The sequence below is a fragment of the Diadema setosum genome, chromosome 12, assembly GCF_964275005.1.
Source record: "Diadema setosum chromosome 12, eeDiaSeto1, whole genome shotgun sequence".
NCBI lineage: Eukaryota > Metazoa > Echinodermata > Echinoidea > Diadematoida > Diadematidae > Diadema > Diadema setosum.
The window spans coordinates 38571880-38585291 of record NC_092696.1 but is presented as its reverse complement, the minus strand read 5'-3'; the positions used below and the strand labels follow the sequence as shown (position 1 = coordinate 38585291).

At 38.8% G+C, this 13412-nt stretch overlaps 1 protein-coding gene across 1 annotated transcript; it reads left to right on the top strand.

The window, feature by feature from the left end:
* The first annotated feature begins 4588 nt into the window (after positions 1-4588).
* Positions 4589-10755, top strand: LOC140235675 (stabilizer of axonemal microtubules 3-like). Its single transcript, XM_072315695.1, has 5 exons — positions 4589-4918; positions 6559-6741; positions 7575-7751; positions 8265-8464; positions 9209-10755. Exons 1-5 carry the CDS (start codon positions 4814-4816, stop codon positions 9516-9518), a joined length of 975 nt encoding a protein of 324 aa, XP_072171796.1. The 5' UTR covers positions 4589-4813; the 3' UTR covers positions 9519-10755.
* Positions 10756-13412: the final 2657 nt, after the last annotated feature.

Sequence of the window (13412 nt, the reverse complement as noted above, 5' to 3'; positions counted from 1 at the left end):
TAACCAATATCTCTCTTCTTCTTTTTTCTTTCCATTGAAAAAAAAAAATCATGAAAGAGAATTCGTTAATTTTTTAGTCTAAAAATGCATCTCCCGTATAAATCTATAAATAGATTTTAGCTCTGTCTCAAGAGTATTACATCCATGCACCACAGGGGCCGCAGAACGTTTTTCAGCGTAGGGGGGGGGGGGGCTGCGGGACCGGGGGGGGGGGGGAGGGGTGTGTCAAGGTCAAGCCACCACCCCCCCCCCCCCCTTAGACGCACCGGCGTAGCCAGATTATGATCTTGGGGAGGGGGGGGGGGGGTTATGCGAGGGAACGAAGCGACCGAGCCCGAGCGACCGAAGCGAGCGAGGGGGGGGGGGGGGTCCTCCTCCCATACACGGTGATGTGGATCATTATTGAACAATTTGCCTATAAAGATATTTAGTGGTACAGCATTTGAATGAACTTCTTGTATTTATTCTTACAACGAATTTCATGAACGGTGTCTGTTACGCAATCAAACAGAAAAGGCATGCACACGAGGGTGTACATGAGGGATATTTCTCCTGCCACACGAAGATAATTTTACATTTTCAGACCTGAAATTCAGCGATCTAGTGCAAACTTTTGGTGCAATACTTGGAATTTTTTCTAGCTCCCCCCCCCCCCAAAAAAAAAAAAATAATAATGATGGAAATAATTAGGGCTTTTTCTGAGGACTTTCTTTTTCAGGGAAGTGTTAATAGCAAAATCACGGCATTTGCCTCTTATTCCGCGTGATGTGCATCGTGTGTAGTACAAAGTCTAATGATGTAGAGGAGGAGGGTGTGTGAGGGGGATGCCCCCTCCCTCTCGACGGAGCTTCTGCGTTTTTAAAATTGAAATAAGGCGATCTGAAGCACACTTTTTGTGGGAAATTCGGAAATTGTCATTCTCCAAAGTATACTAAGTCTATAGAGGGGACCAATATATGGGAGGGTGGCGAGATACCCCTCCCATATTCGAGGGAGCATTTTTTTTTCCCATTTTTAGAACTGAAATTCAACAATCTGGTGCACACTTCTGTTGGAATATCTGGATTTGTAAATCAGAGAAGTGCAAGTCTGTGGAAGGAGATATAGCAGGATGAAGTGCGAGGGGATAAGCCCTCTCCACCAGTCCTATATGAGGGACATTCTGTATTTTCTGATAGCAGTGAACGTTTTGGTGCACACATTTTGTGGCATAATATTTGGAAAATTCAAAGTGTAGCCAGTGTTGTATGCACAGGGCGGGAGGCAAACAGGGAGAAAGCGTGGGAGAGTTCTATCCCCACCCTTCCCCTAAGAGGGAGCATTTGCCTTTTTTAAAGTTGAAATTGAGATATCTCGTATACACGCATTTGATGGAATATTTGGGAAATTATCAACAACAAAAAATAATCGGGGGAACTGAGAGAGGAAAGGGTCGATTAAAAGGGGGATATTCCCCTCGAACATGAGGGAATTATTGATTTTTCGGAATGGAAGTGAAAAGTCTTGTGCACTCAGAATTACTCAGAATCTTAAGGGGGCGACCGCCCCCCCCCCCCTTTTTTTTTTTCTATACGTCGGTGCTTATAGACGGGAACTTTACGTAAGGGCGGAATCTTTGAAAATTCAAATTCATGGGTGTTGTGATTTTTCCCCGATTTTTTCCCTTTTTTTTTTTCTTTCTTTCTTTTCCTTTATTTTCCCGAACCAAAAGTGTGTGTGTGTGGGGGGGGGGGGGGGCTGCAGAAGTGGCCGCGGGGAGGGCAAGAAGGAGGTTGAAGCAGTTGTAGCAGCTTCAGAGCAGATTGTGGATGATGAAGCAGCATTTGGGGCTCGAGAAATTGAGGAAGAGGTTTCAAGCGGCGATCCGATGAGAAGGCCATGCTCGAATTGGTTTTTACCTTGTCAGGAGATTTCTTAGACGTCGCTGCACTGTAGGTCGCCTTGGAGAGAGCGCAAGCTTCTTCTTCTTTTTTCTTTCTTCCTTTTCTTTTCTATATTATTTTAGTCTCTTGAGTCGCTCGAGTGGTCATAGCCTCTATCGATGACCCTGGGATGTTGGAGTCCGTAAAGTCGAAATTGATATCAAGGCGAAAATTCGGGTGCACGTCACGAGACCGACACCCACGAGTCATACAACTCACGAGTCATACAGCTCACAAGTCATACGGCCCATTAAGCTAACAAGGCCCACGAGACCGATCACACATTAAGCCCCGTGTTGTATCTGCCGAATTCGTGGGCTGTTTTTACCTTATGTGTCGAACTCGTGGCCTTTTTTTTTTTCTTTTTTTTTTTCTTTCTTTTTTTTTTTGCCTAGTGTCGAACTCATGGGCTGTATGACTCGTGAGCTGTATGACTCAAGGACCTGTTTTCAATGTCGAACTCGTGGACTGTATGACTCGTGGGTGTCGGTCCAGTGGGATGACCCCGAAAATTCTGGTGAGCGAAACGGGCCAGGTACCGAGGTGCTTGCGCCGAGGTTTGCTCGCTTCGCTCATTAGGATTTTTGCCTCGACATCGACTCTTTATACGGACCTTCATATACATGTGAATTAAGTGAATGCAGCAATTGATATTAGTAGAACACATCAGTGAAAGTTTGGGGAAAATCGGACAATCCGTTCAAAAGTTATGAATTTTTAAAGTACTTGTATCCGCGCAGTCACTGCTGGATGAGAAGACTTCTTGTCACAATAATGCGTAGACTGTTATTGGGATATGTGGAAAATACTGGGTATGAAGATAATTTTAGTCTTTTGAAAACACAAGTGCACATTTCCTCGCCTTGTCATGACTAAGGTAATAATATAAATTATCCACCCTACCTTCTGAACGAGGCAAGTCTAAATCGTTCTTTTATTATGCGAGAAAAGTGAAAATGATATCTTAAATTTTCTTTATCGTTCTACAGAATAGTGTTGTGACATCACAAGCATGCAGCTAAATAGTCTTGTCATCCAGCAGTGACCGAGCAGAAACTTCGGAAATGCATAACTTTTGAACGGATGAATAACTATCCGATTTTCCTCACACTTTCACTAATACCGTGTGCATTCGCTCAACTCAAGTGTCTAAGAATGTGGACTTATCCTTTAAACAGCGCGATGGCCGTTGCGGTGGCTTATCAATCCCGGCGCCGTCTCCGCCAGTAACTTTTATAGGATATCTTTAGGTGCGATTGTAAAAGAGTGCGATATAGATTTTGTTTTGTTTTGTTTTGTTTTGTTTTGTTTGTTTTTTTGACGAGCAGAGCCCTTTAATTACTGGACTGTGAATACGAGTCTTGTTCAGATTGATGCTTTGATTAGATAGTCTGGCTTCCAGACCATCTGCTTGCACTATTTGGCTTCCCACTAGATTATCAACTCCGTCTAACGACGAACGAAATTGATGCTGAGCCGGATGTTCCTCCCTTTGCTTTCGACGAAGGCGGAAACTTCGTCGTCGCAAACACAATTTTTGTCGAAGGGCATGACATATGGCAAAGGGTGCATGTTATGGAACCAGACTAAATGATGAAAATGTCACAGATTGTGATGAGGAATCTTGCGTTGGAAAATTATTTTCCTTTATTTTGAAAAAGAAAGTGGGTCCAGTCAAAGTACTTACCCTTACATAGATACCAACCTGTCTATCACGAGAGCTCCGTATTTTGTAGCTCTATGCCACCACTTTAGCTATTCCATTATAATTTTCTTTGCCCACAATAAAACAGCAAACCAGTCATACACATCTGTATTCACCTATACGACATCTTCACGCCTGTAATGATTTACAATTCAGTCTCTGTTTGTGTTACTCTTACAAGCATTATTTCTGTCAACATTATTACTGTTCAAGATATCTAATTTCATTTCATTTCACTTTTATTTCCAACTATTATACAAAACATTTACATTCACATAAATTTACAACGAAGAAAAATATTGTGAAATTATGCCTTGCCACGCATCCCTTTCTGATGATATCGATTAAATATCAAAGTTGCAGGAAATGGATGAGACGTGCTGAAGAGCCAAGCTTGTATTTTGCAGTCTCCTTCAAAATAATGTCAGTCTCTCCCTCTCTCTCTTTCATTTCATTATTGCTCTTTTCCCTTTTTAATATCTTACTTACGAGTTTTCTTTGGTACCACAATCAGGTGTCTTTGATTTTCATATTTCACCTAATTATCATTGAAATCTGTCATATCAAATCAAATTTAAAATTCTTTGTCTTCATCAAAATGTCATTGTCAGGGTGTAGCTCTGTTATTCTTCCAATATGTCCAGTATGTCATAGCTAAGAAAGGGACGGCTCCTCTTTACATTATGGCTGGTGTACTAAACAACGTAATTCATCAATGGTGTACATTTTTCTTTTGATCCAACGGTGACAAAGTGATGATATGACACTTTTTTTCCCGACCCACAGCCCGTAAACGCAAGTACACTGTAAAAAGCATTGATCCGGTGAACTATAGATGGCGCGCTTTATTGTTTACCATGGTTGCTATGCGGAAATGATTGTGAATACAACACACGTTGTGTGGCCATAACCCTATCAACGATGCAGCTGCGCACTCTGTGTACTAACGTGTGTACAGTCACTCTGCATGCAGTGTACGTGGTCAACCAGTAACTTGACGACACATAAACAAACTAAAGTGTAAAGTAGGCCCTATCTGCATGCGGACTTAGTTACTATGTACTAGCATCTGTACTACTACCAGTAACTTGTTAGGCCTACGCTCTGTGTTCGTTGATCTGATAAGTAACTAGGAGTAAAATTTCTTCACTGTCAGTTTCTTTCACTGTCACCCAAACAGTCAATAATGTCGACCAATATCAGCACTAGAAGATTTGACTTGCATCAAACTAGTTCTGGAAGAGGGTTGGATTATCGGCCCGAATACTACTTTCCTGCGTCGGATTTTAAGGTAAGTGAGTCTCAATCATACTCATTATTGTCTCAGTCACATTTCATAGTCAGGAAAGAGTTCCTTACAGTATGCCCCCCCCCCCCCTCCCCCACTAATTTACACAAAATAAATAAATTACTATTTTTTTTATTATTATTATTTTTTTTAATAGTAAACTAAATAGCCTAACACGTTAAAAAGGTTATGCCATTTATGGGAAGACTTCCTTTTGAGACAGCCACCTGTAGGTTCCTACCTAGATATAGATTTCTATGCCATGGCATTTAAGGGTACGCAGGACTCCTGTGATTAGGGTTAGTGTTAGGGTCAGTATTAACGTTAGGGTTTAAAATAATATAAAGGCTTTAGGTGGCTGTCAAACCCCCATCAAAAATGTCGCCCTCTTTTAGAATGATAACGAAATTCTTATTGCAGCAAATTAGTGGGTGGGGGGGGGGGGACATAAGGATTAATAGGCCCTAGGCTAGGGCAACCTACAATTTATACGTACTGTCTACTGATAATATTGGGTAAATTACAGAATTTCCCCATAGTATTTAGCCTAAGTACTCCTACATACGAGTGTAGGCTTACAAATACGATGATATGTGTCGATGTGTGCCACACAGTCAACTCGTCTCGAGTATGAAAGTCTGGAACCACCCCATTCCTTGGACTTGTATTCTTGTATCGTAGTTACACTTACAGTAGGTTGTAGTGGCCAAAATTGATAAGATTTTAACATCTTAATAAACAAAGTTTGCAAGAATCTTCAAGTTTTAAAGGGTGTGTACAGTTCTGGTCGAGGTGAGGATTTAGCTTTTAACGTTTTGTGAGATATTCAGAAACCACTCTATGAGATGTCAAAGAGCATGCAGTTCTAAGGGGTATCAAAAGTTTATTCGATGAAAATCGGTTTTGAAATGGCTGAGATATCCAAAAACAAGGTGAAACGAAGAGATCCTAATAAAGTTGTGGCATGTCGCCTTTTATTATTAGCACTTTTTTGGATATCTCAGCCATTTGAAAACCAATTTTCATCAAATAAACGTTGAATCCTTCTTAAAATAACATGCTCTTTCATATTTCATAAGAGGCTTTTCACTATCTCACTTAGGAATGTTCAAAACATGAATACCCACCTCAACCAGTACTGTACAGTCCCTTTAAGGGGGCAGAATGAAGCAGAAGAAGGAGAAGAAGAAAAAGAAGAAGAAGAAGAAGAAGAAGAAGAACCCCTCTAACTCTCAGCATGACAAGTTTCCACCAGTTTTCCAGCTGACTTGCCTGCTGTGTGACAGTGGTGCACACTTGCAGATCCCAGCCAGAAATAAGTTAGATATCTAACCATAGACATCTACTGGCATCTAATAACAGTGTACCCAGTGAGTATTGACCTATCCCATGACTGTACCATACTACAGTTGTATATGTACTTACCAATCTAGTAACTGTTGGTTCTACATGTCATTATTAACTCCAAGTTTTAGTCTATTCCATGACTCTAGTAAATATCGATATATTAAATCATCACAGCCAAACCCACATCCACCAGTCCACCTGTAGATCTTGTCTCGTCATTTTCTTGTACAGACATTGTATTGAATGCACACCTTTTGTCACCATGCTTCATATATGTTTCTTATCTCCTACAACAGACGACCATTAACAATCCGCTGCCCCCAGAGCTTGCCAAGCAGGATGAAATCATCAAGCCTTTTCAGACAACCACTGGAGAAGCTCATAATTACAAGTATCATGGAGGTCTGCTGTCCAACAATCAACACCAAAAGGCACCTGGACACTGGAATATTCATTACAACAAGGACCTCAGAGAAAAGGTATGAAGAAGATGGATGTTTTGCTTTATTTTTAAAGTTAAATTGTCATCTTGATACAGAACAGAACATCTAAAAAGATACACTGTAGTGTCAATAGCACTGGTTTTGTGATAGTTTCATTCCTTACCAAATGGTTTTACATGTTTATGTACATGCATGCTTTACAAGTGTTCTAATTTCCTTCTGCATTTACTAATCATTCATGTTTTAGCATCAATATTAGTATTACATGTACATAATACAAGTATGTCTTATTTTAACATGTGCATGTTAAAGGTACTAGCCCACATTTGCAAACCCACGAAAATCAAAACTGCATAAAACAGGTCCAATATGACTTCAAGTACAAGTTATAACAGTAACATACCTCACCTGTCCCTGATACCATTCGATAAAAGAGAGAAAATCATCGTCTTAAAATCAATTTTCAAACCGGGTCAACCCGACCCAAAATCGAATTACGAGCGCGGGCTATAGCTACGTACATTGTACATGTAACACGTACGTGGACCGGAGCTAGCGAGCGTTATACGCATGCATACGGATTACGGTGCATTTTCATGTATTTTTATGAAAGTAACGGACTAATTGGAACGAAATTTTGTACAGGTGTTACTGCAATCATACCCAAACTCCATGCTAACTATGGGACCAATTGCTGCAGGTTTACAAATGTGGGCTAATACCTTTAAGCTCCAGTATCTGAAGCTGTAAGCTGTGCCTACACAAAATGTCCTAAAGAGTTACATTCCAGAATCTTGAGATGTAATGCTTTCATGGTAGTGATTTATTCAACTACTTACAATCAATATTTTTGTGTCTGTGTATTTTAGTTGCAACAGAGGGGCTGGCGCAAACCTCTAACCATGGGTCATCAGGAAAGTGAGGCCCAATCACAGTACAAAGGAGACCAGATGCAGCTTGGTGTAGACTTCGACAACAGGCTGAGCGGCAACCCACAGCCAACTACCCTACAGACACATCATCTGAATTCTCCTGCCCCAGTCAGGGTAAAACACAATTTTCATGTTGTACAGCTATTCCAAACTCTCTTATAAAACAAAACAAAAAAAAAAACAAAAAAAAACTTCTTAAAAAAAAATGCTATCTATACGGAACATCCTACATGTACATGTACTTTGTGTAGAAACTGAACAGACAAACAGACAAACATGTAGAAATGTGAAATGATATCAAAGTTGGATGAGTTCTGATAGTAGATTTTTTTGATTTGTATTTTTTATATGTGTATTTTTTTATCACACTGTTAAATTACTTTTACTCCATAAAGGCAAGTTTACTGCCTTGAGACTTGCTGGTACTTAAATACAAAATCACCCAACATGCTGTAAATGTACATTGTAGACTTGTAGACCTTGACCTGTCTAAATACACATACAAATATTACAATATACCAAGGTATATGGATGTATGTTGTGACAGAAGCTGAAGAACTTGACCAAGCCAGATACGATGGACGTGTAGACTTTACATATAGTATGTTTCTATGTTGTTCTTCACAGGACAGTGTACCCAAGTTCAAACCAACTCTTGTCCGCGATGACGGTGTTCTTCAAAATCTCGACATTTATGTGCCAACTTCTCACCGAGTTCACAAACGATTCACCCGCCATGAACTTGATGACTACCCAAAGAAAGATGCTGCAACGTACTGGCGATGCGAGGACTACACACAGGCTTGGGGTCACGGCACAAAGCACAAGTAAGTACTGGAAATTATGTCATCACAATATTTGTGTTATCATTTTTTTTTCTCTATATGAAAAGCACAACAACAACAGCAACATGTTTTTGGTAGTTGTAGACTGTTTACATTTATTACATGGCAGTACATTATAGGTATTCATATATTGTGTGTACACTCCTCATTTCATGGACATTATCAACTCCTCAAAACTCAATGCAAAACTTATTGCCTGTAATACCAGATATGCATGTAGCACATTGATCATGAGATTAATGATCTATTGAACATGCTTGTGATATATTCGTTAGCTTTATGAAGCTAACAAAACAAATGTTGCTCTCTGATACGCGTACACTGTGAATTTGTATGTCCTCTTGTGGTAAGAGCATTTTGCCATGGAAGCATTTTACAATTTGAATGAAATATTCACCTACATGTAACTGGCTTATTAAATGAGGTAATAAGTGATTAACTTTTGTGTCCTGAAACTTATAAATATCAGAATGTTATTTACTGAGAAATATTTTCCTCCTACATAATTCAACAACATGTATTGTAGGTTAGCTCGTCTCATGCAAATGTATAACACAGGGTACAGTCTGCATCAAAGCATAATTACATAACCATCAGTGAAACATGAGATTTTGTCTGAATTCTGTGAAAAGTGCTGGTTTTGAAGTGAGTGCACTGTAGCCATATCTTTTTTGACACGAGATATTAGAGGTTAATTTGTTTCTCCCTCGATATTTGTTCCACCAGTCCTCTCCCCAAGGCAGCTGAGGTTCACAAGCGCCCCCCAATGACCGATGAGATGGTCTTCAAGACACCTATCCAGGAGCCAGTCCGCTGGCCAGAGCGATTCCAGCGAGTGCCCCACAGTGGCATGAAGTCCACAGCTACCAGTTCCTACCAGCGACCCTCTGACCCAAAGATGACCGAACTATTCTCATGTCCAGTGGACACTCCCTGGGTCATCCCCAAGGCAGGCCCCGCCCAAACCTTTTCTGTACCAAACATGTACACCACAGAGTACAAGACATATGCAAGTGGCAAGCCCATCAATGTCTGAGCTAGTCTCAAGTAGTCAATCAATCACAGACATAAGATGCAAGTTTGAACAATCTGGAGCTGCATTCCCTGATCCTACATCAAATGAGACCAAGGCAGATAGCCATGGACTGCTGCTTATTACTACCTTACGTTGTAAAGCAAAGCTTATTGTCAGTGTATGCCATTGAGAATATGTGATCTGCTGCTGTGTACTGGTACAAAAACTATAGAAAGATGACTGGTGGTTATTCAAATTGAGAAATGACGATTCAAGTGATTTAATTTCATTGTCATTATACCTTTGACAGTCTCTTGTATGTGTGCAGAAGATCAAACTATTGTTCATCAGCTGCCAAAACTAGAAATGGGAATTTTACTCAATTTGGCTCTGTGTCATGGTACATTGCATTTGAAACTTTTTAGTAGCAAAAGAGTCCACTACCACCAAGTTTGTTTCAATCTTCTTCACAATGATGTTCAGATTCAGTTGTTGGTTTGACACAACCGATGATAAACCATTATACCAGTGACAGGATGATCATAAAATAACTTTTCTGTACTCTCCACCAGCCAGGATTGTGCTTTGTATTTCAATGTTTATCTGTCATACCATGATACTTGAAAACCAGGGGACTGGTAGTGTGGATTAAATTTCTACAGAAAGGTGAAAACTGAAAGAAATCAATGTTTGCTGAAGGAATCTTCCTCACTACATGTCATAGAAAACTGGAAAATGTTACCCATATGCATTGCGGTTGACACGGTTGAATGCAGACATTGTCACTGTAAAGCTTCAGTTCTGTTTTCATGTTTTTCCCAGTAAACTTTTCCTTAGATCAAATGCTACAGTAACATTCACCAAATGTTCATGCATTATGAAACTAACAGTGTACAATCTAGTTTGAATCCAGTATTTTCAGTATGAGCATCTACATAGTTCTAAGCATGTTAAATTCATGATAATTGCTGTTAGCCATGCACATCATGGAATTGCTGCAATGCTCAAGTGCTGAAAGAGATTTGGTCAAAGCAAATCAATCATGTATTAGCTGACAATAAGGATACTGAGCAGAAAGTAGTGTGATATTAAGCTTAAAAGATATTCAGCTATTATATCAGGAAATATATACTAGATATGATATTTGGTATTGGAAAAACAGTCTTGATGCTGACACTCTGTTTTGCCATTGTGTTGTACATTTGTAATATATATATATATGATGCACTGAAAGAAATAAAGTATAATATAAATTATGCCAACAGATTCGTCAATCAAATGTATTGAGTAAGATGTGCAAAATTATTGGGAAGGAAAGAGAGTGGAGAGAGAGAGAGAGAGAGAGAGAGAGAGAGAGAGAGAGAGAGAGACTAAGAGGAATGTGATGTATGGTGTATGTTGTTTGAAAGTGGAGAATACTCTGATCATTCCAATGATTTTCCAATAAGTCTTGATGGGTGGTAGAAGACTTAACAGTGTACCACATATTCTTTCTTGGGTATGTATATGGCCCTGAGAAAACAACAATAACATGCTTGGAAACGGCAGGAACATGTTTGCCAAAATGTCAAGAGTAGGTAGACCTTTTTCAGGACCACATACATGCCACCCATTGTTCTACCACCACAGAAGCTGTCAGAAATTTCATCAATAAGTCTTGACTTCGTAATCGTGTAGGTCATAACCATAACTAAAAAAAATACAGCTAGACAGTAAATGGTTGTTCAAATGATCAACTGAATGGTATTCCAACTCCCATATTGGACTTTACTGAATGCTACAATGAAACAAATCGTCCTTAATACTGTATCTGAAATGAAATAGATGTCTGTCCTTTGTGATCATTATTTTTATGGGTCGATGAAAACAGATTCTCAAATACACGAACATGCATATAGCAGATAGTAATGGTGTATGATAAACTGTAGGTGATTGTACCGGCATTATCAAATTACAACCTGTAATTCTTTTTTGTAAGTGATACATGTCCACCTAAAATGTATAAAACTGATACCGGTAATGTGGCATTTTAGTGGAAATTTAGACATAGGTTTATGTCAAATTAATTGATACTTCATCAGTTGTTTGAGCTAAACTAATATAGGAATATTATGGCATGATCATCAAATACCAAAATCCACTGATCTCTAATCATTTCAGGGTCAGAGTTACCCAATGAATACTCTGCTTTGTGAAATTACAAATAGAACTCATCTTAATGTTTCTATGATACCGGCTATCTATTTTTGTTTCAGAATTTTACTAGGAAAATGAGAAAACACGGCTAGAATCATGTTCCAGAAATAATTCATTTTGCTATCAAATCTCTTGAAACACACCAAATCAATCACTCCCGGCATGTTTTAGATGTAAATGTAAAAATGATAATGATAATGATGATAATTTTTGTTTGTGTGTTTTTTTTAAGTATAATTCACGTTATTTTCACACAAATTATCTTCTTTCCACTGACTCAATGAGAAACTCAAGAGGGCGCAATAATATTTACATACAACAGTTAGTTGTATCCCCAAAAACAAAAACAAAAAAGAGAAAAGAGGCCGAAGGACGGCGGCGAAGCCTTTGTCACGTCAGTCAATGAGGTAAAGAAAACGAAGAAATTATCCATTTGTAATAGCCTATACAGTTCAAATTAGGTTTCATATTACCGAACTTTCCCATTCTTTCTTTTTCCATTTAGAGTTTTGTGTTGGGCCATCAGCGATCGACTATGACCAATCTATAGCGGCAGCTATTAACTTGGTACATTGCTGAAGAAAATAATTTTATTCAGTCCCGCATGTTGAAAATTGTGTAATCTCCAGTAAAGTTCTCGTGAGAGCAGACGAAGAAGTTTACGACCGATGGCGATGGTCTCTTCTCGACGTTGAGCTTCTTATCTAACGTTGATACATGTAGCCAAAGAGTCAGCTTCCGAGTAGAGACTGTGACAGATTTTCTCATGATTACTTTGTCTTTGCAATTTACGCCATTATCGTGAAATATAGTAGAACGTCTGATCCACCACTGGCACCACTCGCGTGTACACGGCATTAACACATTCTGTCCATAATTAATGCTAGCTTTCAAAGCAGCAGCACTATCCTTTCAAAAGTTATTAGAGTTGAAAGTGAAGATTGTGGACAAGGTCTTTCAAAAATGTAAAAGTGATTCTAAAGACACACCTAATCACACTATTCTACCAAAAATGTTCGAGATAAACTGCTAAAAAACACACTTTCCTGCCCGTTTTATGATACCAAATTTAAGCATAATGTAGAAGAAGATCCGCTCTTTCAGAAAATATGAAAAAGTCAAGTTCGGCTAGGTTGACCCATTTCACTTATTTTAGTCCTCACGCAAAATCAGTGTGTGCGACTTTATGTTCGTTTTGAGGTGCACGGTCACATTTAATTGACTATTTAATCCATAGGTTAATTAAAAAGAAAATGTCACGCATGGGTGAGCACATTCGTTTTTCTCCTCCAAGGCACAAAATTAAAATTTGCAAAAATTGACATGTTTCTTTCATTTGCAAATGCCCTTCACGATAACATTGACAACAAAAGACCAGTTTAACACAATGAAAGACATGAATGAATGAAAAAGCAAACATAAGTTATCATTCTCTTTATCTCTTTATAACCTCTACGAAAAGCAAAGTGGGAAACTAAAGGGGGAAAATAAGAATTTTTTTTTCTTTATTCATTTCTTTTAATCTAGTGATTTAAGAATTCATGAGACAAATTCAAGAAGCGAACATTACTCACAATTTCCTAATTTGAAAAAAAGCGCCATTTTCTACCATTTTTTTAAAGTATTACTTGTCTTCTCATTTCATTTGAATTTAAATTTGACATAATATTCTTTATCATCCTCCATTATTTTTAGCCTTCATTGATCATCTGGGCATCA